Consider the following 23508-nt stretch of genomic DNA (forward strand, 5'->3'; position numbering starts at 1 on the left):
CTTTCAATATGCTAATGCAGTTTCAGTACCCCACTCCTGCCTTCTCTCCATACCCTCTTGATCTCTTTAGCCGTAAGGGCCACATCTAACTCCCTTTTGAATATACCCAACAAACTGGCCTCAACAACTTTTCTGTGGTAGAGAATTCCATAGCTTCACAATTCTCGGTGAAAAAGTTCCTCCGCATCTCGGTCCTAAATGGCTTACCCCTTATCCTTAGACTGTGACCTCTGGTTCTGGACTTTCCCAACATTGGGAACATTCTTCCTGCATCTAACCTGTCTAACCCCGTCAGAATTTTAAATGTTTCTATGAGGTCCCCTCTCATTCTTCTGAACTCCAGTGAATACAAGCCCAGTTGATCCAGTCTTTCTTGATAGGTCAGTCCCGCCATCCCGGGAATCAGTCTGGTGAACCTTCGCTGCACTCCCTCAATAGCAAGAATGTCCTTCCTCAGGTTAGGAGACCAAAACTGTACACAATACTCCAGGTGTGGCCTCACCAATGCCCTGTACAACTGTAGCAACACCTCCCTGCCCCTGTACTCAAATCCCCTTGCTATGAAGGCCAACATGCCATTTGCTTTCTTAACCGCCTGCTGCACCTGCATGCCAACCTTCAATGACTGATGTACCATGACACCCAGGTCTCTTTGCACCTCCCCTTTTCCTAATCTGTCACCATTCAGATAATAGTCTGTCTCTCTGTTTTTACCACCAAAGTGGATAACCTCACATTTATCCACATTATACTTCATCTGCCATGCATTTGCCCACTCACCTAACCTATCCAAGTCGCTCTGCAGCCTCACAGCATCCTCCTCGCAGCTCACACTGCCACCCAACTTAGTGTCATCCGCAAATTTGGAGATACTACATTTAATCCCCTCATCTAAATCATTAATGTACAGTGTAAACAGCTGGGGCCCCAGCACAGAACCTTGCGGTACCCCACTAGTCACTGCCTGCCATTCTGAAAAGTACCCATTTACTCCTACTCTTTGCTTCCTGTCTGACAACCAGTTCTCAATCCATGTCAGTACACTACCCCCAATCCCATGTGCTCTAACTTTGCACATCAATCTCTTGTGTGGGACCTTGTCGAACGCCTTCTGAAAGTCCAAATATACCACATCAACTGGTTCTCCCTTATCCACTCTACTGGAAACATCCTCAAAAAATTCCAGAAGATTTGTCAAGCATGATTTCCCTTTCACAAATCCATGCTGACTTGGACCTATCATGTCACCTCTTTCCAAATGCACTGCTATGACATCCTTAATAATTGATTCCATCATTTTACCCACTACCGATGTCAGGCTGACCGGTCTATAATTCCCTGTTTTCTCTCCCTCCTTTTTTAAAAAGTGGGGTTACATTGGCTACCCTCCACTGCATAGGAACTGATCCAGAGTCAATGGAATGTTGGAAAATGACTGTCAACGCATCCACTATTTCCAAGGCCACCTCCTTAAGTACTCTGGGATGCAGTCCATCAGGCCCTGGGGATTTATCGGCCTTCAATCCCATCAATTTCCCCAACACAATTTCCCGGCTAATAAGGATTTCCCTCAGTTTCTCCTCCTTACTAGACCCCCCGACCCCTTTTATAACCGGAAGGTTGTTCGTGTCCTCCTACGTGAATACCGAACCAAAGTACTTGTTCAATTGGTCCGCCATTTCTTTGTTCCCCGTTATGACTTCCCCTGATTCTGACTGCAGCGGACCTATGTTTGTCTTTACTAACCTTTTTCTCTTTACATATCTATAGAAACTTTTGCAATCCGTCTTAATGTTCCCTGCAAGCTTCTTCTCATACTCCATTTTCCCTGCCCTAATCAAACCCTTTGTCCTCCTCTGCTGAGTTCTAAATTTCTCCCAGTCGCCAGGTTCGCTGCTATTTCTGGCCAATTTGTATGCCACTTCCTTGGCTTTAATACTATCCCTGATTTCCCTTGATAGCCACGGTTGAGCCACCTTCCCTTTTTTATTTTTATGCCAGACAGGAATGTACAATGGAACTCTTGTCGTGTAGACAATAGGAGAGCACCATGGGGCGGGGGCGGGGGCGGGCGGGGGTGGGGGGGCTTGTCTCAGCATGACTTGTCTCCTAGCTGTCTGCTGGCCATCAGCCATCTCCAACCAGGTTTAGCTGTTTACGCAAGCTGACTGATTTTATGCAGAAAGTTCTGGAAGGACCAGGACTCCCTCTTGTAATATATTGCAAGGGGCACACAAATACTGTATGGTATCAGCTTAGATGCAAATACATTTATACATTTCCATATTCCCCCATTTTGTCCTTCAAAGGACAACTTAATCCATTCTGATTTTGTACAGTCTCTCCATTTCCATTTCCACACAAGAGCCTTCAGCAGTTGTTGCTACCATAACTCTAGCCGTGGTCTCGGTAGGTAACATAGTTTCTCCCACCCTGGCACAGCAACACTTAATGACGACAAATAATAGATACAGGGCGAAGGCTATCAGCAGGAATATGATCAAACCCTGTCCCACAGATTTCCCTAGGGATCCCAACCATCCCAATGCCCAACCCCACAAGGTGATACCGTCTTGGCCAACTGTCTGTTTATACTCTATTACCTTTTTCCTGATGTATTCAGCTAGACTGCCGATTTCTTCTGATTTATCTGGGATATACGTACAGCATTCTTCACCTATTAATGCGCATGTCCCTCCCTCCTTGGCTAGGAGATAATCTAAGGCCATACGATTTTGGAGAGCCACTGTTCGAATAGCTACCATTTCGTCATTTATCCCTTCAAAGGCTTGGGAAGTTGCATTGGCTACTGATTTGACTAAGTTAGCCAGTTCCCGTAACTGCCATTCGGTCGATGCTATTCCATAGGGTGGCACCATTACCTTGAATATTCCGTTTAGCCATTTCAAATCCCGTTTAAATCTATGGCTTCCATAGGCCTCCCTTAGAGTCTTTATTGATCTGATAAAGGGTACCACATATCCTAAGTAACAGGACCCTGGTAACCATGGGTAGGCTTTATGGCCACAAATAAAGTAGGTGCAATTATAGGACGTCAGCTCCTGGTCCTTTCGCGCCATCCCTACTCGAGTGGTCTCACCTTCCCACCCTTCACCTGGGGCTTTGTTATGGACCATTGTCCAGCCAACGGTTGCTATCTTTCTCTCAGTGGGATTAGTTGTGGCTTGCCATTTAGTCATTTGGGAACACTTGCTGCGTCCCATTTCTGGTCCTTTAGTTTCATTACTCACTAGGCATATTATACCTTCGGGATTTTCTATTCTGGGAGTAATGCTTAAGAAGGAAGGCTGATGGTTATTATCATAATTGGGCTGGTACCATCCCTGGAAGGCTGTAAGTTTACACCCTGCCGACCTCCATTCTGTTTGCTCCTTCGTTTCTGGCCCCTTAGTTAGGTTTGTCCTATTTTGCACTGTCAACCATTCTACCATTTCTGATTTGTTAAAGGGGACAGATCTCAGGGGAATACCCCCTTCGGAGTGGACAGGTACATGGGAACATATCCAACAACTCAACAAGTTTCTTTCTTGAGCATACCTATGACTCAGTGCCATAAATAAGTTTACTTGCAGTTCCCTTCGGTGGCGGGTCTGTACCCCTGGTGTAATCAATAATGTAAAGTAAAACCCTGTCAAGCCCAGCACCATCAGTCCCCATAGTCCATACAGTTCCTTATTCAGTCTTCCTTTTTCTGTTCCTCTGGTTCCTTCTTCCCTTCCTCTTGGTCGGGTGCCCGTTTGCAATGGGATGCGTGGATCCATGTTGGTCTTTCCTTTACCTTGATTGCAGTATTGGTCGCCAGCAAGACCTGGTATGGTCCTTCGAATCTTGGCTGTAGACTGCTTTTTCTTTTAAAAATCTTGATGTAAACGAATTCCCCAGGCTCCAGGTTATGACACTTCCCTTCCGCTGGCTTGACTTGAGCTTCCTTTACCTGTGAATGAAAGCTGGAAATACATTTGGTTAGTGCAATACAATAATTCAACATATTTTCCTCCATTTTGTGGATGTCCATTTGTTTTGCAGTAAATGGTGCTGTAAAAGGTAGTCGTTGGGGACGTCCCATAACTATCTCATGCGGTGACAGGCCTGTTGTTCTGTCGGTTGCAGATCGCATTACCATCAAAGCTAAGGGCAGCAGTTCTGTCCATTTCAGTCCAGTGTCATTGCATAGTTTTGCCAGCTTATTTTTAAGCATTCCATTATATCTTTCAACAAGTCCAGCTGATTGTGGATGATAACTGCAATGAAAACGTTGATTAATCTGCAAAGCTTTACACATTTCTCTTATAACAGTTCCCGTGAAATGTGACCCGTTATCACTAGAAAGCTTAGCAGGGATTCCGAAGCGCGGTACGATTTCCTTTAACAAACATTTAGCAACAGTAGTGGCATCGGCCTTTTTACATGGAAAGGCTTCAATCCATCTAGAGAACACATCTACAATAACTAATACATACTTGAATCCCATACACATAGGTAATTCAATAAAATCCATTTGTAAATGTACAAAAGGCCCGACTGGATTTGGGTGGGAGGCAGATTCTACTTTTTCCGTCTTACCCGGATTCATTGTCTGACAGGTAACACAATTTTCACACATTTGTTTTGCAATTGCCGAAATACCTGGTGCATACCAAGTTGCCAAAATATAATCTGCCAATCCCCCTTTGCCTGCATGTGTGAATGTATGAACACATCGGGCAATCCATGGAAGTAAGGATTTGGGTGCCACCACGTGGCCGTCGTGGTGAACCCATGGATTTTTATAACATTGATCCTTCGTCCAGGTCACCACCACCTCCGTACTGGCCTGTGTCTGAAAAGTCAGCATGTCATTAATAGTAGGTGGCGGGTCTGAGCAATTATAAGGTTCGGATTTGATAACAGTTCAACTTCATATTTAGTGGTTCTTGCGGAGGTTAGGTGTTGGGTGGCACATTTAGTAAGTAAAATCTCGACAGAGTGTGGGATGTACAAAATGGTCTGATGATTTAGAGTTATTGTCTGAGCCTGTTGCATAGCATAATAAGCTGCTGCCAATGAAGGAAGACATCCTGGTAGTCCGCGTGCCACTGGGTCTAGTTGGGTACTGAAATATGCTACCGGTCGCTGCCTGTCCCCATGTAACTGAGTCAAAACAGATTGTGCAAAACCCGACTTGTGATGCACAAATAAGTTGAATAGTTTAGTGTAATCTGGTAATCCCAAGGCTGGTGCTGAAGTGAGGGACTGCTTAAGACTCTGGAAAGCATTCCGGGATACTTCATTCCACGTCCTTCTTTAAGCATTGTGAGAATATAGTAGATTCATTCACAGCTCGTAGGTCATGGACAAACCTCCATTTGTGTGGGCTTCTGAACTGGACGAAACTGTGTGTTACACGGACTTCTCATTTATGCTTCTAGTGATTCACAGATCACAGAATGTAAAGTACTTGTTTTCTAATCTTATTAAAAGGCTTCCAAACCCAAGATTTTTCCAATACACCCAAAATGTTGATCAAGGAGATCACCTGAAATATCTCAAAATCCCAATTCAAATATTGTACTGCCACTCTTTATCTAAAAAAAATCCTCTTGCTGAGCTAGAAGCTTTTGTACCAAGATTTTACACCAAGGACAATGAGAGTGTACTCCCCTAGCCTGCACCTCGAGAGACCCACAAAGGCTTTTTAAAAAAAAAAAGGCATTACAACTTCCCAAGACATTACAACTTTTAACCACCGGGACCATGTCTCAACAAACCTATCCTTTGTGCATTTCTTAGCTCCATAACTTCTCATCCGAATAAATCCACACCTGCGCTTCGAACTTAAAATGTCTTAAACTTCCCACATACAGGACAACACTATGAAGGGTTAAAAAATTTCACTTTGTTTGAAAAAGTGGGTGGAGCTAAAACAAACAGGCAGCTCCACAACCTTTCCAAACAGGTTTCCAGACACAAGAAAAAAAACACAGAAGCACTCTCATTCAAAGACAAGACATTCACGCACTCTCAAAGACAAGACATTCACAAAAGTCTCTCTCCATTCAATAAAGCTTCTCTTTTTTTTGAATCCATAAGTCACTATCAGGTTCTCTTATGGCATTTAACGAAACGATGGGTAGCTGTTTGTTCGCAGCACTCGGGTCTGGGATTGGGCGTCGTTGATCATTATACGGGCAATTTGGTTGTTGACCGAATTGCTTTTGATTCTGTGATCCAAATGGATCTTGAACAGAGAAATTAGTCTGAGGTCTAGCATGTACCTGGACTTGGGTCGCATACGGGTTGGGTCCTGGAGGGGGAGGGGGTGCTCTATTACCTGCCTGTTGAGTCCAATCATAATTTGGTTGTTGCTGTTTTGCCCGGCAATTTCTAGCCCAGTGTCCAATCTGACCACAATTGTAACATGTATCATATTGTTCCCGCCCTGCACCTTCTCTCCCTCTTCGCCTGAAATTTCCTCCTCTGTTAATTTTACATGGGCTTGAAGAATCAGAACCCAGGCCTTTTCTATTACTTTCCTTTTTTTTCCCTCTTCTACCTGTATCTCTGTTTATAAGACACTCATCTAGACATGTTGTTCTCTCTAAATTAAATGAACCATCGGGTGAAAATGGCCTGTTTTCACCCTTAGTCCATTTTACCCATTCTCTTAGGTGGTCAATTGAAGACTGACCACAATTCTGGAGCATAAAATGGGCTGGGGTCCCTTTTGGGTGGTGGTTTACTTGCTCCAGCCCCCATTCTGGATGATTAAGATTTTCCACAGTTTCTGATCTCACAATCCTTTCGGCCAACCGAGTTCTCTATGCCCACTTCTCCTAGCCGTTACGTGGCCTGAAAAGGCTCTTAATTCGGGCTCAGTCTGGGTGTGTGAGATATGTTGGCACGAACCAACCGTAGTTGATCAATCAGTTACTGTTTCTTTTCTTAATCAATCCTTGTTTTTTTTTCCCCAATCACAATTTTCCATAGTGACTCTTCCCGTTTCTCTAATGGCAATCTCTCACAAAGGTATTGCACACAACAGTATAACAAGGACAACAAACAATATTCCCGCGAGTACACAAATCATAACCTTACACCTTATCTAAACAAATTCTCAGTCTGCGTTGTACGCCACTACAGACCGAGTCCTTAACTTATCCTAATAAAAAAAAACTGATAAAACTTATGGTTCCATACCCAAACTCTTATCACATAAGAACCTTTGATCGATTGCGCTCTCTTTTTTTTTCTCTACTCTTATGTGATAAGAACCCCTTCCGAATTAAAAACAATAAAAATCTTATCACATAAGAACCTTCGATCGATTAGCACTTTTCCTTTAAAACAATAAAAATCTTATCATATAAGAACCTTCAGGAACCTTTTTCAATCGACTAGCGCTCCCTTACCTACTGAAACCTTCCCCGGGCTGTTTCGAGATTTTTTTCAGAACCCGTTCTCTTCTGCTTGCGAGCTGAGAAAGAAGTGGTTATAAAAAAATAACGTTAGCTTTTAAATGTCGAGTCTTGTAGATTGCAGTACCTCCCCTGTGGACAACAGATTACATATGCGATTCAACAGTGAAGAAACCTTCTTGTGAGCAAAAGGCTCACCTTGTTTTGGCCACTGAAGTCTTTCACTGGAGAGGCACTATGCCTGTATCCGTTTTACTCACAGGACAGAGAGTATGCATCTCGGTGGAACCTCCAAGAAGTAACTGTCGAAATCTCGACCTCCGAAAAGAATGACTCCGACACTTACAGCTCCGGCAGAAGTTTCTTTAATTTACTTGCTAGCAAGGGGCAGGTCACACTCAGTCAAGGGCTAAGTGAACACCTCCGCAATGGTACAGTTTCACAAGATATTTATACAGTAAAACCCAAGTTATGGCCTCTCCCTGTGTATTGCTCTGTCTCACAGTCAGTGAATACAGATAAAGAGTTAATTACTATATCCTGGTCCTGACATGGTTTACAGATATTTCCTTTTGTCAGGGTTATCAGTTGGCCAGCCGGCCATTACTCCATGAGAATGAGGTAATGGGCTATCACCTGTCTTGTATTGTGTCAGGATTGTTCAATTTCCTGGTCAGTTTATCGTTTACATCAAAAGGATGAGGTCTCTACAAGAGATAGTGGCTGGTGGTTTGAGTACATAGAAAAGAGTGGGGTGACATGGAACTCTTGTCGTGTAGACAATAGGAGAGCACCATGGGGCGGGCAGGGGGGGTGCTTGTCTCAGCATGACTTGTCTCCTAGCTGTCTGCTGGCCATCAGCCATCTCCAACCAGGTTTAGCTGTTTACGCAAGCTGACTGATTTTATACAGAAAGTTCTGGAAGGACCAGGACTCCCTCTTGTAATATGTTGCAAGGGGCACACAAATACCGTATGGTATCAGCTTAGATGCAAATACATTTCCACATACTGCTGACAAAGGAGACATTTGAAAATCAATGGACAGAACAGTTTAAACAGAGCCCAAGAGATTTGATGGGAGATAACGGAGCCTTTTTTTGGGATATATCTGTCCCCCAGTTTTACAAGGAAAAACTAGCAGAACACAGACTCGAACAAGGACACAGACTGGAACACAGACACAGACACAAGCAGCCTGCTTCCTCTACAGTGAAGAAATGGAATAGTGAAGGAAACTACCAGAACTCATCAGGAACTGACCGAGCACGAGGCCCACGAAACGGAAGGTTGTCAGCAACCAAACTGACAACCACTCTACAATCTACTTCTGAATGACCCAACGGGGGAGAAATTACCAAACGGGACTAACTAATACTATTCCTAACCAAAGAAAGTGGGTACTTACCCCATACATCCAAAACGCAACTTAGCGCATCAACGGACGCACCCCAACTGAAGACTACGCAGTCCGAAGTCCTCTCCTCTGTCCGGGGTGCGGCTCGCCTAGAAGGCCAAGTGCAGCAAACCCTGAAACCGTGATTCACCGGCAACTGTCTAAAGGGATTGGTGAGCATAGTCCCTGAACCCTCAGAGCTGTAACTTAGTTAGTTAGGGGAATTGGGAGGGGGGAGGCTGGGATAACTTGTGTAAATGTATCTGCATTCTCCTCTTTACCCCATTTCGAGTTTAAGCTGTATTCTTTTCCCCACAGGCTGTAATTTGACATTTTATTCAATGTGTTGTACCCCTCAGTGTGTATTGGTCTGTGTGTGTTATTAAAGGTGTGCCTTTTACTTCTTTTTAAACACTATAAAGCCATACCTGCTTCCTACCTTGAAACCGATTGTCTGTCCAAGTCTGTCACAGTCCCTTCATAATTCCAGTGTCCAGAACCAAGGGTGTGGAAGCGATTCGGAACCGCTCATATAAGGTCAGAAGGGAAAGCTGACCCCCTGCAAACCACCCCTTACACATGGCGACCCAGATGGGACACTGGTACAAGGGACGTGATAAGAGAGACTGGTTTCAGGAAACGAAGCAAAATGGAAGAGGGGATTTCCTCGTATGTGTTTAAGAGGGTAAATGTGGCTAAGGAGTGGGTACTCGATCTATTGTATGCTGAGCGTCCAGAAGATGCTGCAGCTCAATGGACCGAGAGCAAGGACCGAGAAAAGGTCGATAGAGGCGGCCATTTGGCTAATTTGCCTTCAGCAACAGATACGGCTTCTAGATGAGGAGAATGAGAAATTAAAGGAAGTATTGAGGCAGGCAGAAGAGAGGTCCAGCGCAAAGGCCACAGTCGGGGAAAGGCTGTGGACAGAGGTGGGACAGTTAAAGGTAAATATGGAGCTCACTAAAGAAAGGCACAAAACCCAACTGGACCTTTTACAGTGTCAGATTATTGAAGCCAAGAATAGCGAACGGGCGTTGCGGGAAGAGAATTCCTGCCTCGCCAAGCAAGTTAAAGAGTACTGGGAGAGGGTGAGAGACATTCAGGTAGCCTATAAGGTAACCAGTACCAGGGAATTTGAGGCAGGAGACCACGGCCCCTGCCAGCAGCAGATCCAAAGCTTGAACCTTGCTCTATCCCGGGCTAAAGGCATGGTGTGCCTGATAAACCCGGATTTAGCCCAGGAACACCTAGTTGGGCAAGGAGAAACCCCTCAGTCATAAGAATTAGGAACAGGAGTTGGCCATCTAACCCCTCGGGCCTGCTCCGCCATTCAACAAGATCATGGCTGATCTGGCCGTGGACTCAGCTCCTCTTACCCGCCCGCTCCCCGTAACCCTTAATTCCCTTATTGGTTAAAAATCTATCTATCTGTGATTTGAATACATTCAATGAGCTAGCCTCAACTGCTTCCTTAGGCAGAGAATTCCACAGATTCACAACCCTCTGGGAGAAGAAATTCCTTCTCAACTCGGTTTTTAATTGGCTCCCCCGTATTTTGAGGCTGTGCCCCCGAGTTCTAGTCTCCCCGACCAGTGGAAACAACCTCTCTGCCTCGATCTTGTCTATTCCTTTCATTATTTAAAATGTTTCTATAAGATCACCCCTCATCCTTCTGAACTCCAACGAGTAAAGACCCAGTCTGCTCAATCTATCATCATAAAGTAACCCTCTCATCTCCGGAATCAGCCTAGTGAATCGTCTCTGTACCCCCTCCAAAGCTAGTATATCCTTCCTTAAGTAAGGTGACCAAAACTGCACGCAGTACTCCAGGTGCGGCCTCACTAATACCCTACACAGTTGCAGCAGGACCTCCCTGCTTTTGTACTCCATCCCTCTCGCAATGAAGACCAACATTCTATTTGCCTTCCTGATTACCTGCTGCACCTGCAAACTAACTTTTTTGGGATTCATGCACAAGGACCATCTTCTCTATCTGGGAGTCTACCTTAGCCCCGACGAGGGAGCCTGGCCGGCGAACTGGCAGGAGCTGGAGGCCAAGGTCGCCGCTCGCCTAGGGCGCTGGACAGGACTGCTCCGAGTGCTGTCCTACAGGGGTCGAGTGCTAGTCATAAACCAGCTGGTGGCCGCAATGTTGTGGTACCGGCTGGTCACTTTGACCCCTCCCCCTGCGTTTGTCGCCAAGATACAGAAGAAGCTGGTGGACTTCTTCTGGAACAACAGGAAGCACTGGGTCTCTGCCGCGGTCCTGAGTCTCCCGCTTGGGGAGGGCGGTCAGTCGTTGGTGTGCGTCAGCGCCCAGCTTGCGACTTTCCGTCTTCAGACCCTGCAGAGATACCTTTACGTCGAGCCCCCTCCTAGGTGGTGTGCTCTGGCGAGGTATTTCTTCCGCCAGCAGCTCGACCTCAATTATGACACGCAGCTCCTGTTTGTGAACTTGGGGGGTGCCAGGACCGCCCTCCGGGAGCTGCCTGTCTTTTACAGGGAACTCATCAGGGTCTGGAACAAAGTCTCCACCAAGCGCAGCTCTCCGCCGGCTGGAGTGGCGGCCGTCCTGCAGGAACCGCTGCTCGGGAATCCGTACCTCCACGGCCGAGGTTTTATGTGGCGGTCGGAAGAGAGGGCTGTGGCTGGTGAGGTGACCAGGGTCAGGGACCTGCTCGATGGCGGAGGAGCGGGCTGGATGGCGCCAGACACGCTGGCGCGGCGCCTAAATTCTGCCAACGTCCGCCACGCGGCCGATGCCATCGAGTCGCTAAAAACAGCTCTGGGCCCTGACTCCGTTAGGTGCATCGAGGAGGCTCAAGCAAGTGGGGAGATCCCGTCCGAACTGACCCCCGTCCGGACGGAATTCCTCATCGGCGCCAAACCCCGGAACCTCCCTCGGGGGCCGGCGCCTCACAACTTGAGCCGCCTCGGGGAAATCCCCTCCGTGCCTTTCAGTTCCGCACGGAGGGGTTTCCTGTACGGGCTGCTCCTGCACACCCTCAACTTTGCCATCCTCGCCGGCCGTCTGGACACGCCATGGCGTACCATCTTGCCGTCCGGAGGAGGCGGGGGTCCCCGATGGAGGGCACTCTACGCAGGGGTCCTCCCACTATTCATCGGGGACTTGGCCTGGAGGGTGGTGCACGGAGCAGTGCCGTGCAACAAATTTTTAAGCCGGTTCACGGACTCCCAGGCCGCCTGCAATTTCTGCGGTCTGGAGGAGTCCGTGTTCCATGTTTTTATTGAGTGCACAAGGTTGCAGCCCCTGTTCCATTATTTGAAGGGGCTGCTCCTGAAATTCTGGCTGCACTTCAGTCCCACTCTCCTGATCTTTGGGCACCCTGTGCGGAGGGGAGCGGGTAGGTCCGAGGGCCTCCTCGTAGGACTGCTCCTGGGCACGGCCAAGGGTGCCATCAGCCGGTCCAGGCAGCGGGCGGTCGAGGGGGTCGTTCAACCTGACTGCCTGCCTCTCTTCCGCTCTTACATCCGGTCCAGGGTGTCCTTGGAGATGGAGCACGCGGTGTCCACCGGTACGCTCGCGGCCTTCCGCGAGAGGTGGGCACCGGAGGGACTGGAGTGCATCATCACGCCCGGCAACCAAATTTTAATTTGATTTTACGTTTTAAAGTTTAATTTGTTTTCATTGCCGGTGCTTTTAGTGTCCCCCTCCCCTTTTATAGGGGGCACTGGAAAAATTTGATTTTAGCGCCCCAAAAAAAAAAACCAAAAACCAAAAAAAAAGGGGCCTTGAAAATGTCTGCTGTGTCACCCAGGTCGGGTGGCATGGTTTTAATGTTTTATGTTTTTGCAGGTTAACTCAAAAGAGTTTCATGCACAAGGACCCCCAGGTCCCTCTGCACCACAGCATGTTTTAATTTCTCCCCATTCAAATAATATTCCCTTTTACTGTTTTTTTTCCCCCAAGGTGGATGACCTCACATTTTCTGACATTGTATTCCATCTGCCAAACCTTAGCCCATTCGCTTAACCTATCTAAATCTCTTTGCAGCCTCTCTGTCCTCTACATAACCCGCTTTCCCACTAATCTTTGTGTCATCTGCAAATTCTGTCCCCTCTTCCAGGTCATCTATGTATATTGTAAACAGTTGTGGTCCCAGCACCGATCCCTGTGGCACACCACTAACCACCGATTTCCAACCCGAAAAGGACCGATTTATCCCGACACTCTGCTTTCTGTTAGCCAGCCAATTCTCGATCTATGCTAATACATTTCCTCTGACTCCGCGTACCTTTATCTTTTGCAGTAACCTTTTGTGTGGCACCTTATCGAATGCCTTTTGGAAATCTAAGTACACCACATCCATCGGTACACCTCTATCCACCATGCTTGTTATATCCTCAAAGAATTCCAGTAAATTAGTTAAACATGATTTCCCCTTCATGAATCCATGTTGCATCTGCTTGATTGCACTATTCCTATCTAGATGTCCCGCTATTTCTTCCTTAATGATAGCTTCAAGCATTTTCCCCACTACAGATGTTAAACTAACCGGCCGATAGTTACCTGCCTTTTGTCTGCCCCCTTTTTTTTTTAAAACAGAGGCGGTACATTAGCTGCTTTCCAATCCGCTGGTACCTCCCCAGAGTCCAGAGAATTGTGGTAGATTATAACGAATGCATCTGCTATAACTTCCGCCATCTCTTTTAATACCCTGGGATGCATTTCATCCGGACCAGGGGACTTGTCTACCTTGAGTCCCATTAGCCTATCCAGCACTACCTCCCTCGTGATAGTGATTATCTCAAGGTCCTCCTTTCCCACATTCCCGTGACCAGCAATTTTTGGAATGGTTTTTGTGTCTTCCACTGTGAAGACCGAAACAAAATAATTGTTTACGGTCTCAGCCATTTCCACATTTCCCATTATTAAATCCCCCTTCTCATCTTCGATGGGACCAACATTTACTTTAGTCACTCTTTTCCGTTTTATATATCGGTAAAAGCTTTTACTATCTGTTTTTATGTTTTGCGCAAGTTTACTTTCGTAATCTATCTTTCCTTTCTTTATTGCTTTCTTAGTCCTTCTTTGGTGTCATTTAAAATTTTCCCGATCTTCTAGTTTCCCACTAACCTTGGCCACCTTATACGCATTGGTTTTTAATTTTATACTCTCCCTTATTTCCTTGGTTATCCACGGCTGGTTATCTCTTCTCTTACCGCCCTTTTTCACTGGAATATATTTTTGTTGAGCACTATGAAAGAGCTCCTTAAAAGTCCTCCACTGTTCCTCAATTGTGCCACCGTTTAGTCTGTGCTTCCAGTCTACTTTAGCCAACTCTGCCCTCATCCCACTGTAGCCCCCTTTGTTTAAGCATAGTACGCTAATTTGAGACACTACTTCCTCACCCTCAATCTGTATTACAAATTCAACCATACTGTGATCACTCATTCCGAGAAGATCTTTTACTAGGAGATCGTTTATTATTCCTGTCTCATTACACAGGACCAGATCTAAGATAGCTTGCTCCCTTGTAGGTTCTGTAACATACTGTTCTAAGAAACAATCCCGTATGCATTCTATGAATTCCTCCTCAAGGCTACCCCGTGCGATTTGATTTGACCAATCGATATGTAGGTTAAAATCCCCCATGATTACTTTTTCATATGCCTCCATTATTCCCTTGATTATTGCTCGCCCCACCATGAAGTTATTATTTTGGGGCCTATAAACTACGCCCACCAGTGACTTTTTCCCCTTACTATCTCTAATCTCCACCCACAATGATTCAACATTTTGTTCATTAGTGCCAATATCGTCTCTCACAACTGCCCTGATATCATCCTTTATTAAGAGCTACCCCACCTCCTTTCCCCCCTTGTCTATCTTTCCAAATTGTCAGATACCCCTGTATGTTTAATTCCCAGTCTTGGCCCCCCTGCAAACACGTTTCTGTAATGGCCACCAAATCATAACCATTTGTAATGATTTGTGCCGTCAACTCATTTACTTTATTTCGAATGCTGCGTGCGTTTAGGTAGAGTGTTTTAATACTAGTTTTTAAACCATGATTTTTAGATTTGACCCCTCCTGCAGCCTTTATATTCATACATATTGTCGCTTCCTGTCACCTTGTGGTTTACACTTACCCCAGTGCTACTCTGCTCTGTTGCCTCCTGCCTTTTGCATTCTTTCTTGGGGTCCTGTTATCTGAGTTCTCACCCACTCTAACTATAGCTCTAACCGCCTGTAGCTCCCAGGAACAGCCCGGGGCAGCAGGTGTGTCAGCCAGAGTGCGGGGCAGGCAAGGATTGCGAGCTACCAACACCGGCAGCCCCAAGTTTTAACTCGGCTTGGCAGCAGGGGAAAGAGGGCGAGCCAATACAAGAAGGGCCGGAACCAGGGCCAATGCACCCGGTCCAGCAGCAGTAGTTTGGCCCGCCTGATGCCAATGGGGCAGCAGTACCCCTCGAAAGCAACTTTGTCGTCCCCCACGACACCCAAAAACTGAGGGCTATGATAGGCCACCTAAGTAAGCTCACCCAACAGGGGAATCCCTCGGTACACTTCCTGGAAGTGGAACACACAGGGGATATTAACGGGTGCAATGATTCGGAGCAGGCTAAGCTGTTGCTCTTCTCGCTTTACACCAAGCTGTGCCATTCCCTCTCTGCAGACAGTAGAAAGGGGCGAAACACGTACGCTACGGTTAAGGAGGAGGTTCTAGAGGCCATGGGTATGAACGACGGGAGTCCTTTCTCCCGGGTGGAGAAAACAGTGCAGCTCTATGGGGAGACTCCACAGGCTTTCGCCGACAGGTTGTGGCCGGTCTACGAAAGGGCCTGTGATGGGGTTCTTAACCAGGCCCACCTGAACCCTAACAAGCTGGCTCACCGGCTCCACAGCCTGGTGGCAAACAGCTTACCTGGAGTAAAGGCAAAAGCCGAGGTCTGGTTCGATCCAAGAGATCCCAGAACCACCGAGGAGACAGTGGTCAGACAGTTGACACTGGCTTACCGGAACGGTAGAGGGACAGAGGAGCCCTCCTCCTAAAGGGAGGGTTCATGAGATTAAACCCAGCCAAGGCAAGAGAGAGTGGCATCAGGAAGGTGGGAACCCTCCCCACAAAGGGGGCGAGTGTTTTGGGTGTGGGAAAAGTGGGCACTGGAGGAAGGACTGTGGGAAACCCTGGAAAGAGACTAAGGGAAAGGCCGCTCCAGCCCCAGCCCGTAAGGCCGGGGCAGGAACATCCGACTCAAATGAGACACTCGTAGCCGCCCTACAGACACTTATAAACTGACAGGGAGCAGTAGCCATCTCAACCGGTCCAGTAGCTGGTATGGTAAAACCCTCTGCTCCAACCCACCCAAATGCATGACTAGAGCCAGCGCAGCCTGTGTACCTGTGTTCCCTAGAGTACGATGCCTGGAAGAGACCGTGCGTTACGATGGAGGTGGAGAAAGTGAAAGGGACCTATCTGCTAGATACTGGTGCTTCCAGCACCCTTGTATATGCAGATAACCCAGCTACCTCACCTCTATCGAACAGGGTCCCGTACAGTCTAGTGAGGTTCACAGGTAATGAGCAAACTGGTTCGTTTTCCATCCCACTCACCATTCAGTTAAAATGGAAGTGTGTCCTGATGAAATGGGAGCAGAAGGGAAAAGGGATACTGGGGGCTGATTTTATCATTGGCCACCAGATCCTAGTGGATCTCAGGAACCACTGTCTATGGGGAGCCATAGTGACTGACAGGGAAGGTGAGGTGGCGGTGATCCCAGAAAAAGGGGCCAAGGGAACATTGTGTACCGTGAAGCCAAAGGAGCGTTATGACTTGGAATTACTGGTCAGTAACACCCCAGTGGAGTACCAGGCATATGTACGGGCACACCTTGCAGCATTCGCCACATACAAACATGACTGTGGTAGGGTAACGGGGATGGAAGTTAGTATAGTAGGGGACCCCATGACCCGACCACAAAAGCAATATAACTTCCCCAGGGAGGCAGAGGCAGACCTGACAACGGCACAAGCAGCCTGCTTCCTCTACAGTGAAGAAATGGAATAGTGAAGGAAACTACCAGAACTCATCAGGAACTGACCGAGCACGAGGCCCACGAAACGGAAGGTTGTCAGCAACCAAACTGACAACCACTCTACAATCTACTTCTGAATGACCCAACGGGGGAGAAATTACCAAAAGGGACTAACTAATACTATTCCTAACCAAAGAAAGTGGGTACTTACTCCATACATCCAAAACGCAACTTAGCGCATCAACGGACGCACCCCAACCGAAGACTACGCAGTCCGAAGTCCTCTCCTCTGTCCGGGGTGCAGCTCGCCTAGAAGGCCAAGTGTAGCGAACCCCAAAACCGTGATTCACCGGCAACTGTCTAAAGGGATTGGTGAGCATAGTCCCTGAACCCTCAGAGCTGTAACTTAGTTAGTTAGGGGAATTGGGAGGGGGGAGGCTGGGATAACTTGTGTAAATGTATCTGCATTCTCCTCTTTACCCCATTTCGAGTTTAAGCTGTATTCTTTTCCCCACAGGCTGTAATTTGACATTTTATTCAATGTGTTGTACCCCTCAGTGTGTATTGGTCTGTGTGTGTTATTAAAGGTGTGCCTTTTACTACTTTTTAAACACAATAAAGCCATACCTGCTTCCTATCTTGAAACCGATTGTCTGTCCAAGTCTGTCGCAGTGCCTTCATAATTCCAGTGTCGAGAACCAAGGGTGTGGGAGCGATTCGGAACCGCTCATATAAGGTCAGAAGGGAAAGCTGACCCCCCTGCAAACCACCCCTTACAACACTAAAGAATCAATTAATCTCACTTTTGAGTCTGCAGTTGTGATTGAGTGCGATCTTTGTATAGTATTTCTTCAATGAACATAGCTACTATATGATAATCATTTTGAACGCTGTGCACTTTAGTCTATATAATAAGATTTATTCTTAATTCCTGATTCAATTGTTTAAAAATCATTCTTTTTATGTAGATGCAGTATTTGTGATTTCAGTCTGCTATTTGAGATATTTTAAATCAACAATATCTTCATTAAAGGAATAAAGAGTTACATTAAACAGAACAGAAATTAGATCAAGTGCTGAAAGGCTTTTGGACCATATAAAGAACAAAAGGAAAGCCTCCAAATAAGCAAACCGTATGAGGGCCTTGGTGAGGCCTCACCTGGGATATTGTGTTCAGTTTTGGTCTCCTAATCTGAGGAAGGACGTTCTTGCTATGGAGGGAATGCAGTGAAGGTTCACCAGACTGATTCCAGGGATGGCTGGACTGACATATGAGGAGAGACTGGATCAACTGGGCCTTTATACACTGGAGTTTAGAAGGATGAGAGGGGATCTCAGAAACGTATAAGATTCTGACAGGACAGGACAGGACAGGTTAGATGCGGGAAGAATGTTCCCGATGTTGGGGAAGTCCAGAACCAGGGGACACAGTCTTAGGATAAGGGGTAGGCCATTTAGGACTGAGATGAGGAGAAACTTCTTCACGCAGAGAGTTGTTAACCTGTGGATTTGTTGATGCCAGTTCATTGGATATATTCAAGAGGGAGTTAGATGTGGCCCTTACGGCTAAAGGGATCAAGGGGTATGGAGAGAAAGCAGGAAAGGGGTACTGAGGTGAATGATCAGCCATGATCCTATTGAATGGCGGTGCAGGCTCGAAGGGCCAAATGGCCTACTCCTGCACGTATTTTCTATGTTTCTATGAAATTAAAATGTAAATAATTAAGAAAACAGCATAGGAAACAGCTTCAGAAAATCAGTGCATTTGACAAAACCTGTACAGTTCGAAAAAGCAACAAAATCACAGCTAAAGTTATTATGGTGGGGGGGGGGGGAAATCGAATGATTCTAACTTACTTATTTGAATTGATGCAGCTTTTTGCTGTGCCTGACAAGAGATCCAATTCCAGACTAAATTGGTGAAATGCAACAGAGATATAGAATACTGTCTGAAATGGATACTAAAAGGCTTCTAATGTGACCTAGGTGAACAACTTAGGAAAAGCAGCTATATTTATCACCATGCCACTGTTGCCGTCACGGCTGAGTACCCACCCCCTAAATTTTCCTTTAGCCACTGAAGTAAAAAAACTCTTATGCGATATGAAAGAAAAGTATCACCAATTTTGCCCTGCAAATGTGTTGGCTGCTTTGACTAGCATTAATAATTGTGGAGCAACCATTGTCTCCAATATCCAACCCTCCCAGCTGGAAAAGTAAGACGAGTCAGAGGTCCTTGTTGGAGTTTCAAATATTGTTTTTTAAATCCTTAGCAGCAAAGTAACTGAATTCTAGTTAGAAAGTGTCAATACTTCAGATATTGCTTTTCCAATTTCCAATATTAAGAACTGAAAATCGTGAAGCATTTAATATTCATAATCATGCTTTATTTGGCATTACCTTAATTCAGAGATATAGAATACGGTCAGTCACTGCAAGGAGAATAATTTTAGCTAAATTGTTTATGAAGCTTACAGCCAAAACCGGAGAAAGCTGTGGCCTGATGTTTTGAAATGTAGCTAAGATTATTTAAATCAGTGGAATCGAGTTTTATATTCCGTGCTATTAAATAATTACTATTCCACAGGTGTTTTGGATGTTTCCATTGTATTACATTGAATAGACTATTTACCCTAAAGAGAATGGAATATTTTTACATTTTATCCCCCAAATATTTTCAAATATAAAACCTATCCAATCTGTTGCAATTTTGGGATAAAAATATTTTCAATTCAAAACATTGTGATGCATCATTCAGATTTTGATCAAAAATACTTTCAGGAGTTACTAATGAAGACCGCGACAGTATTGCAAAACAAAAATAATTTATTCACAAAGATAGCAATTCAATAATTAATGATTTGTAACAAATACTGCAAAAATATTTACACTAGTAACATTGTTCAGCCTCAATGTTTCACATTTTAAATTCTGGTTTTGTAACAGTTGTGCTCTAGACTCGAGCATCTTCTGTACCTTCCACTGTCACCTTGTGTACCGACACAAAATGGTCAAAACCAGATTTGATGACAAATCGTAGGTGTATAGCGCTGGTCCCATCCTGCTGCATAGAGAACATATTTGTTAATTCACATTCCATTTTGTTTAATGTTACTGTTCTCCTAGTAGCTTAGTTGGTAGAGGTGGTGCCCAGTGCTGTATTGAGCCACATAGACCAGAAAGTTCCTGGTTTAATCTATTATGTGCTCAGTTGGCTGATTACAAATAGTGTAACAGAAGGACATTAACTTTGCTGGAAAATACATGCCTAGGATAAGAGCAGAATAGGTCTCAGCTTTGACATGGTCATTGCTTATGTATGAAGAGTGTTTATTCAGGCTAGGTACTGAGGCTGCTGTTGCCCAGCAAGACACAGCCTTTCAAGAGCGATGGGGGAAAAAAATCAAACCTGAGGAGTGGAATTAATGAAATGGCACCATTTCTTGTCACAATAACATTTTCACATAAGTAAAATTGTACATATCAATATTTGAGATGTATATTTGTTTTATTTCACTCCTCAACTTAGTGTGCAGTCTACCTTGCGCTCCCAACATATTCAATATTACTTTGAACCAGCTGTTCAAAGGCCCATTTTCCACATGGTTTGACACAGCATTGGTAACGTGTACTCAGTATGACATTCTTTGAATTGCCCCCACTTTCTCCAGTGAACTGCCTACCTATAATCATTTCATAGAGTAATATTTCCAAAGTTTTTTGAAATATAAAATGGACTTACTGTAAATTCTTCTATTTGAAGCTGTTCCTCGGAGCGCTCAAGTTCTGATAAAAAGACAGCATCACAAAATGAAACCAGCAGATGAACTGCAACAGGGTAATTTTTTTCCACAGTAACCCTGATGATATTGAAATGTTTGTTGAATACACTTACCGCTCTTAGTTAAAGGTTCGAAGTCGACAGGATCTCTTGCCACACTTTTCTCAATACTAAGACTGCGCACTAGAACAGTGAATCAAGTAGAAACGTATTACTTTTGGAAGGTTTGGAATTATTTCAAGTACCTGGTGTCTTGCTGTATTCTAATCAACGTTAGCAAGATAAAGTTAAATGTTTACTCATATACATTTACATTTGACTTTTTTTTAAATTAGTTCATAGGATGTGGGCGTCACTGGCAAGGCCAGCATTTATTGCCCATCCCCAATTGCCCTTGAGAAGGTAATATACCTCATATTAGCCCCCCCTCTCAAAACTGAATATTTATTCACTATGGCAAATGGATGAAATTCAGGTAAAGTTTATTAATAATTAAGGAATTTCTCTTCTTTGAATTTTTCTTTTATACATGTACAGAACAAGATAAAATAGCCCTTTCATCAGATTAAATCCTTAGTTTATTCAAATACAGTGATTAAGAAACAGCAAAGATCTTACCATTATAACAGTGAATTTTCACAGAGCTAATTTTTATAAGATTAGCAAAACTTAGGATAAATTCTTGCGGGAACATTCCTGTTGTGATCCAAAATGTTTCTGTATTACTGTAAGAAAAAGTATGAGAAGTCTTATATATTCCAGAGACTTGGTATTTTTGTTTTTGCAATTTTCATCCCTGCCTTTCCTATTAATGTTGGATTACAGTTTCACAGGTTCTTGCTGAAGTGGACATTTTTCATGACTGAGCCTAGCTAACAACTTAGATTTATATAGCACCTTTAACATTGTAAAACATCCCAGGGCACTAGACAGTTAGGAGGAGGAAAGGAAATCAGCCAGTTTCTGCTCCAACTTCTGGGAGCATGCCCACTTGGACAAGGTTTATCAAATTTACTTCTCATTTGGGGGTAAACTCTATATTTACTCAGGATAGTCAACAATGTTTCTGCCATCGTCATTCAGGACCACACACCAGCGAACAATTTTTTTTTCTCTCCGAGAATAGCCAGTGGCTCTGGAAATGTGCTCCATTACAGTGCCTTTGGAAGAGGAGGAAGAAAAAAAAAGGGTGTACAAATAAAATGGGAAAATTCTGCAATGGAGTATGAGCTACAAAACTTGCTGAATACTATCTCGTCCTTGGTCTAAAGTACCAGGACAGGGATAGTAAAAAAATCTGAGATACAGCATTGAGGGACTGTGCCACACAGTGGTCAGATGTGGTTTTGTGCCAATGGGCACCTGCCCGAAGAAACAAATTCCTGATCTCAGCTGGGCTACTTTGGGGAGGGGAGGCACCGAGCCAGGGGAGAGAGGGAGTGCAAACCAGCATCGTAAGTGGGGGGGGGGGGAATTGGGTGGCTTGGAGCTGGGAGTTTCTCGCTGACCTGCATTGACTCTTGGTTAAGCAACATCTCAATTTTAGCTCCTCACTATCTCTAATCTACTCCAGCCCTACAACACTCTGCGCTCCTCTAATTCTGGCCTCTTGAGCATCCCCAATTTTAATTGCTCAACTATTGGTGGCTGTGCCTTCACCTGCCTAGGCCCTAAGCTTTGGAATTCCCTCCCTAAACCTCTCCACCTCTCTTTCCTCCTTAAAACCTACCTCTTTGACCAAGCTTTTGTTCATCTGTCCTAATTTTCCTTTTGTGGCTCGGTGTCAAACTTTGTTCGATAATGCTCCTGTGAAGTGCCTTGGGACATTTAACTACGTTAAAGGCGTTATATAAATATAAGGGGGGAGAAATTTGGTAGTTTAGTGCCACCATTAGCGCCAGAGAGGGGCACGAAGGGGCCACTAAACACCTGCTGTGAACTTCATTGGTGGTCATTTAGCGCTGCACACTCTAGTGCCGCCCACTTGCTGATATGTTTCTGAAATGGGGCAATATCACGGGTATGAAGAGACAATTGTTAATAGTCAAATTTTTTACAATGACTTGTCTCTCCCATTTTTTTGCACATTTCACATAGTCGACCTCACCTCTTTAGGCACTAGAATGCCGGTATCCTTACATCTTAAGTTGTACAACGCTTCCCTCTATTCTCCTTGGGACGATACAACTGAATATCCCACCTTGAGGCGAAAGACATCGCCCAGCGCTAAAGGTAGCGCGCAAATAGAATCACCGCCTCAAAGAAGGCGATACCGAATTTCTAACCCAAGTTGTTATCTTGGTGGTGGGAGCGTTGAAAAACGCGGCACAAGCTGTGAGGGAGTCCAGCACCCTCAATTGATTCGCATCCTCAGAACTCCCGGAGTCTGTGCCCCCGCTACCCGGACACGGCCCCAGTTAACCGGGGGCAGGGGCTCGTCCTCACCCGTCGATGATATTCTCCGGCGGATGTTTCTCATCTCCAGACGCCGCCAACACAAGCTGTGTCCCCGCGGCCGCCAAACCGAAATCCCGCTTCATGTCGGCCTCCCCGTTACCACAACAATCCGTCACTTCCGGCTCTTCACAAAAGCGCTCCCCTGTATGTCCCATTTGCGATTCCGGCCGCATGAGATGCCGCGAAGCGGGTGCGTTACTCAGTCGCTGCATTCCACACGTTATCGGGCAACCCTCGTCACTGTCCGGCCGGGTGGTCGCCTGAAAGTGGGCGGGTAAGTGATGGACTGGCTCCGGACTGGGAGAGGAAATAGAAACGGACGGGCTCCGCTCCCGGGTCAGCCATCTGCCCCCCCTCACTCCACCCCTCCCCTCACTCCACCTCCCCTCCCTCCCCTCACTCCACCCCCCCTCCCCTCCCCTCCCTCACTCCACCCCCCCCTCCCCTCCCCTCCCCTCA

General features: G+C 45.6%; 2 protein-coding genes across 3 annotated transcripts in view; one reads left to right on the top strand and one right to left on the bottom strand.

Moving 5' to 3' along the window:
* Window positions 1-19619: 19619 nt before the first annotated feature.
* hspb11 (heat shock protein, alpha-crystallin-related, b11) lies at window positions 19620-23386 on the bottom strand. Of its 2 annotated transcripts, none has more exons than XM_070887226.1 (5): window positions 23038-23386; window positions 21211-21317; window positions 20707-20775; window positions 20554-20597; window positions 19620-19872 (listed from the first exon to the last, which is right to left on the bottom strand). In XM_070887226.1, exons 1-5 carry the CDS (start codon window positions 23259-23261, stop codon window positions 19765-19767), a joined length of 552 nt encoding a protein of 183 aa, XP_070743327.1. In that variant the 5' UTR covers window positions 23262-23386; the 3' UTR covers window positions 19620-19764. The 2 variants fall into 2 exon arrangements, with proteins under 2 accessions (XP_070743327.1, XP_070743326.1); XM_070887225.1 differs by having other exon boundaries at window positions 19620-19875; window positions 23038-23383.
* The window catches only part of lrrc42 (leucine rich repeat containing 42), a 23940-nt gene continuing 23613 nt past the window's right edge, over window positions 23182-23508 (top strand). The window contains exon 1 of the mRNA XM_070887224.1: window positions 23182-23323. The gene's annotated coding sequence lies outside the window, so the exon portion shown is untranslated. The remainder of the gene's footprint in view (window positions 23324-23508) is intronic.

The sequence above is a fragment of the Pristiophorus japonicus genome, chromosome 8 (genome assembly GCF_044704955.1).
Source record: "Pristiophorus japonicus isolate sPriJap1 chromosome 8, sPriJap1.hap1, whole genome shotgun sequence".
In the NCBI taxonomy this organism is placed as follows: domain Eukaryota; kingdom Metazoa; phylum Chordata; class Chondrichthyes; family Pristiophoridae; genus Pristiophorus; species Pristiophorus japonicus.

Excerpts from the sequence above, each read along its gene's own strand:
- hspb11 (XM_070887225.1), bottom strand. The coding sequence starts at position 23,261 with ATGCAGCGACTGAGTAACGCACCCGCTTCGCGGCATCTCATGCGGCCG. Across the intron at positions 20,598-20,706 it reads CGAACCTTTAACTAAGAGCG|AACTTGAGCGCTCCGAGGAA; the intron begins GTAAGTGTATTC and ends TCTTTTTATCAG. Across the intron at positions 19,876-20,553 it reads TTCAAATAGAAGAATTTACA|CAGGATGGGACCAGCGCTAT; the intron begins GTAAGTCCATTT and ends TTCTCTATGCAG.